The sequence below is a fragment of the Miscanthus floridulus genome, unplaced genomic scaffold, assembly GCF_019320115.1.
Source record: "Miscanthus floridulus cultivar M001 unplaced genomic scaffold, ASM1932011v1 os_1932_3, whole genome shotgun sequence".
NCBI classification, from domain to species: Eukaryota; Viridiplantae; Streptophyta; class Magnoliopsida; order Poales; family Poaceae; genus Miscanthus; species Miscanthus floridulus.
The window spans coordinates 41266-45844 of record NW_027097997.1 but is presented as its reverse complement, the minus strand read 5'-3'; the positions used below and the strand labels follow the sequence as shown (position 1 = coordinate 45844).

The following is a 4579-nucleotide window of genomic DNA, read 5'->3' as shown; positions in this document are numbered from 1 at the left end:
GTTTTATCTGGATACTGCCTATGTTGCAATGGCTATATACTTATGCTGCAAGTATATATTTCAAGTGTTTCAGTTGTTTCAAACGTCTGTTTCAAGTGTTTTATCTGGATGTTGCATAACATGCATGTTGCAAGCGTATGTTTCAAGTGTTTCAGGTGTTTTCATACGTATGTTGCAAGTGTGTTTATCTGTATGTTGCAAAAGTAGATCTGGATGTTGCATGCATTTGTAATGGCTTTCAAGTGTTTTTTTAGTGTTTTGCAACTATTTCAGACGTATGTTGTAAGTGTTTCTTCTGGACGTTGCAAAAGTAGATTTGGTGGTGCACATGTTGCAATGGGACCACCCGCCACAGTCGCCTGCTGTAGTTGCTGGGGCGTCGAATGCGCGTGGAAAGTGTACGAGGCACGAGCGGTCTCCACGTGTTGTAGGTCGGGGACATTCTGCTGCGCATGCGGTGTGCGTGGCGCGGGTCCCGCATGGATGCGCCAGGGTGCACGCGCAGGAAACGGGGTGCTGGCACAGGCATCTTTTTGGACGTCCATGAGCTAGCAATCCCCATTTATTACTGCTAATATACTAGTACTTACTCCTACAATATATATATAATACAATAAAACCTGCTTGTAGGCAGGATCAGGTGTACGGTAAAGTGTAGACACGGACGACAACCAATGGGCCGCCAGCGCCGCCAACCAAACTTCCTCAGCGGCGACCCCGCGTCGGCCCAGACCCCAGCGCCGCCCCTCTCCGGTCGAGGAACGCGCGGAAAATCCATCCATCCAGATCCAGTCGGAACCACCACCGAGGCCCGTACGCACAACTCCGCTGGCCCGCATGTGGGCTGGGCTGAAGCATGCCGGCGTGCACCCCACTTCCGGGCATGTGCATCGTTTCCTCGACCGCACACACACACCACTGTACACTTATCCATCTACACGTGAATGTCGATCCACTCAAAGTCAAAGGCGATATACCCAAACAATGAAACAAACAAACAAGCAGTCGTAAGGCGAATGATGAATAAAAAGAACACTGCTTGGAGATGCTATAACACTCATCGTTTCCACGGGTGACCATTTCTTATTCTGCCACAGGTCACACAGTGCCTTCATCAAGCTACAGATTAACCGACGACCATACAACTAACCAACAATCCACAATCGGATTATTTATGAATTATTACAGATTATCAGTCCTACCAGACATCAACATTGCCGTGGTTACAGCCACCTTGCGTGGCAACCAACCAACCAACCTACTAGTACACGCTACACGCAGAATCGAGAGTTCCATCCGGGATTTATTTCCTGGTGACAACGATGCCATCCATCAATCGGCGACGCACCAAACCAATCACTGCATATGCAGCCGCCGCCGTCGTGTACACCAAGCGACCTCACCTGCTCTTCGCTGGTGCGCTTGGAAGCAACTGCCAAGGCGATAAAGAAGAGATGAAACTCCAGCTGATCCGTCTTTTCCACAAACAGGGGGCAAGCATAAGCAACGCTTGTACAGGTACTTACCTGGTAGCAAGCGATCAGCGAGCTGGCGAAACCAAACGCGCCCGTGACGCGTGGGGTCACCTTCTTGGGTGCCAGCTGCAGCAGCCCCACGGCGACCACGATGTCGAGGCTCGATTTGATGAGGGCGAGCAGCCGCTCGTTGGACTTCTGCAGCTTCATCCGGTACTGCTCGTTCTGGAACACAGATTACAGCCAAATGCATCATCAGAAAGAAGAAACATGGGACAGCAGTTTCTTTCCATCAATCAAGGTGACATGGTGTACTATGCGTATGTCTTTGGTATCAAAAGAGAAACCGTACCTTGTACAACTCTTGGTGTTTCAGCTCCTTCTCTAGCTTCTTCATTGAAGCAGATAACCGTTGGAGCTCAGCTAGCTACACGGTTTGAGCATGAATCAGGTGTGGTAACATGATCGTGCCAAAAACTGTATAGGCTCACATAATAGAGTTGTTTCTAGATGGAGATGGTTACAAGCATACATGATATAATACTAGAAAAAGCAACATACCTCGATAATTGTTGTGCAGGTGTTCGAACCGAGGAAGCAATAAAATGCTATCCTTCCAAGGAACTCCGCTCGCTCCTTGTTCTGTAATGTATAAATAATCAGATTAGTTTCCCGTCTCTCGTTTGTCATAATGTAGTAAGTAGTATCGACTTCCATAAGTAAATTCTTTTCACAGATACTAGGGAATGACACTACTGCGTCAACTTGTTTCCTTTGTTTATCTGAACACAAATGATAGCAACACCCCGTCCTTTTTGCTATGCCAAAATCGAAGACACAGGCAAGACCAGGGCATATCAAACTTTTTGTCGCATGAAGATGTGAAAGAAAATTCAAACCTTGTATATTCCTGTCCTCCCAGCCCACACAATTTGGTCCAGGAAGAGGAAAGTTGACAGCATCGCATTCTTCGACTGGAACACGCATAAACAAAATCAATCAGAAAACTTCAGAACAAACTATCCTCAGCTGAACAAATCCTCATGTAATGCAAACTTCAGCAATCAGCATACCTTCCCGAGTAAGATCAGTGGAAGTGGAGTTCCTTTGGCAGGAGGACTAATTAAAGCATGAAGATCATTGACAAACTGTTAATAAGGAAAGGCTGGGTCATAAATCACACCAAGATGCAAGAGCAAAGGCTTTCGATTTGAGAGCAGTAGTAGTAAGTAAACGATTATGCAGTATACCTTAAAAAGCCGGAAAACTTTCCGAGCCAGACTAGTTGACTTGTCGACATTCTGTGCAGGCCCTGGTTCTCCATTACTCAGGAACTTTGATCCATACTGTATCGCTCTGCAGATTTTATCCCTTGCCTCAGCCTTGTTTAGGTACAAAATAACCAGAGCAAGGTCTCCTCTCACGGTGTCCAGAGAACCCATACTGAATCTTCAGTAACTGCATAAGTGACGCTGAGTCAAAACTATGGAGGTGAATGGATCGACATCACAATGACAGGAGCAGGTATGCAATTGAAGCACACACGGAGAAACTGAAAATTGGAGTGGTCACTCAATGAATGAACTATCTTGCATAGTTAATTAGTTATGCAGAGATAAATGATTCTAAGATTACATGAGTGTGGCTTAACGACAAATTCACGGATCCCGTATAAGATTAAAGGTAGCTAGTAATACGGTTGCAAGGAACATATAAGTTAGCTCAATTCCATGAGATGCAATTTCTCCTGCGCCACCAAACTTAGCTCGCTGCAAGATCCACGCTGCAGCGAGCGAGCTGGACCTCGGCAGCAACAGGCACCTGAGGCAACAGCAGCACCGCCGCCACGGGTTGACGGCGTGAGCCGTGCCTCCCAAGTCGCATCCATGGTGCGGTGATTCCTTGGAGGTCGCCGGCTGGCACATCACCGGCACGTCTCTACGCGGCCAACCGAACCCAGCCGCCACCCGCGACCGAGAGAGAAGCGGCGGCGGATTCGGGTGGGCGCCGCGGCGGCGACAGAGTCTGGGGGAACCGTGGAAGCCAACCAGATCGACAGCGCCGGCCGGCGGCAAGGTAGAGAGATCCCCCTAACAGAAACACGCTTAGCACCGAATCGAACCAGAGCAGCGAGCTAGCCAATCGGCGGCGCAATCAGGACAGGAATTTTGGGCGGCGCACATGAGGAATCGGGGCACGAATACTTCTCTGTTCCCTATCAAATCCGCTCAACCCCTCTACGGAAATCAGTGCACAGACTCGCTAGCGAGCGATCGATGGGAGCGAAGGCGTGCAAGGAAGCTCTCACCTGCGCCTGCGAATCCGACGACGATCTCGCCTTGTTGCTTGCCGGCTGCTGCAGCTGTTGCGGCCTTGCGGGCGATCGATCAATTTGATTGGGACACCACGCGAAGTATTCAACGTCTTTTTTCCTTCTCTATAAATATTGTTGGGCAGGTAAAATGTTAGGTGCACATGGAAACCTGTTACTACTACAAAACGTGCGCTTCTTCGCTTCGTAAGAGTACAAATTGTTTTTTTTGACAACAATAGGAGTACAAATTGTTAAGCCAGATGAAACCGTGGCAAACTAAATTGTAACCCTGTTTCTTTTTAATCTTATGTTTGAAACTTTGAATTGGCTAATGATTATCGTTAGTTGAGTTAATAGGGTTACAACATCAGCCTAGTTGAGTTATGTTGCAGGATGATTTGGACGATTTGTCATAAGGTTTGTGAAATTCCTTCTTAGTTCTTGATTTTGATGAACACAAACACATAGCCAGGGACAACGATAATAAGAATTGAAGAGTCCATCCTAGTTTATGACCTATTTAGATGTATTAACCGCTAATAGTTAGCTAGCCTGTTTCAAAAATATATATATAATTAGCTAGCCAACAGCTCATTTAGCTAACTATTAGCTGCTATTTTTGGATTAGCCTAACTAGTGATATAGTTGTCTAGTATTAACTAATATGGGAATTTTGCTGCAGGACATCGCTAAAAAGCCTAATATGCTGACGGACACCGTCAAGAGCGAATTTTGGCTAGTACCATTACAAAATCGCGTCCATTTGCTGAAACACACCACATCGAATATT

General features: G+C 46.9%; 1 protein-coding gene across 1 annotated transcript; it reads right to left on the bottom strand.

Annotated features, from left to right (window-relative positions):
- Window positions 1–1063: 1063 nt before the first annotated feature.
- Window positions 1064–3915, bottom strand: LOC136534433 (peroxisomal membrane protein 11-5). Its single transcript, XM_066526867.1, has 8 exons — window positions 3784–3915; window positions 2726–2933; window positions 2549–2623; window positions 2375–2449; window positions 2037–2117; window positions 1828–1902; window positions 1527–1700; window positions 1064–1432 (listed from the first exon to the last, which is right to left on the bottom strand). The coding sequence occupies exons 2-8, from the start codon at window positions 2915–2917 to the stop codon at window positions 1400–1402; spliced, it is 705 nt and encodes a 234-aa protein (XP_066382964.1). The 5' UTR covers window positions 2918–2933; window positions 3784–3915; the 3' UTR covers window positions 1064–1399.
- Between the last annotated feature and the right edge of the window lie 664 nt (window positions 3916–4579).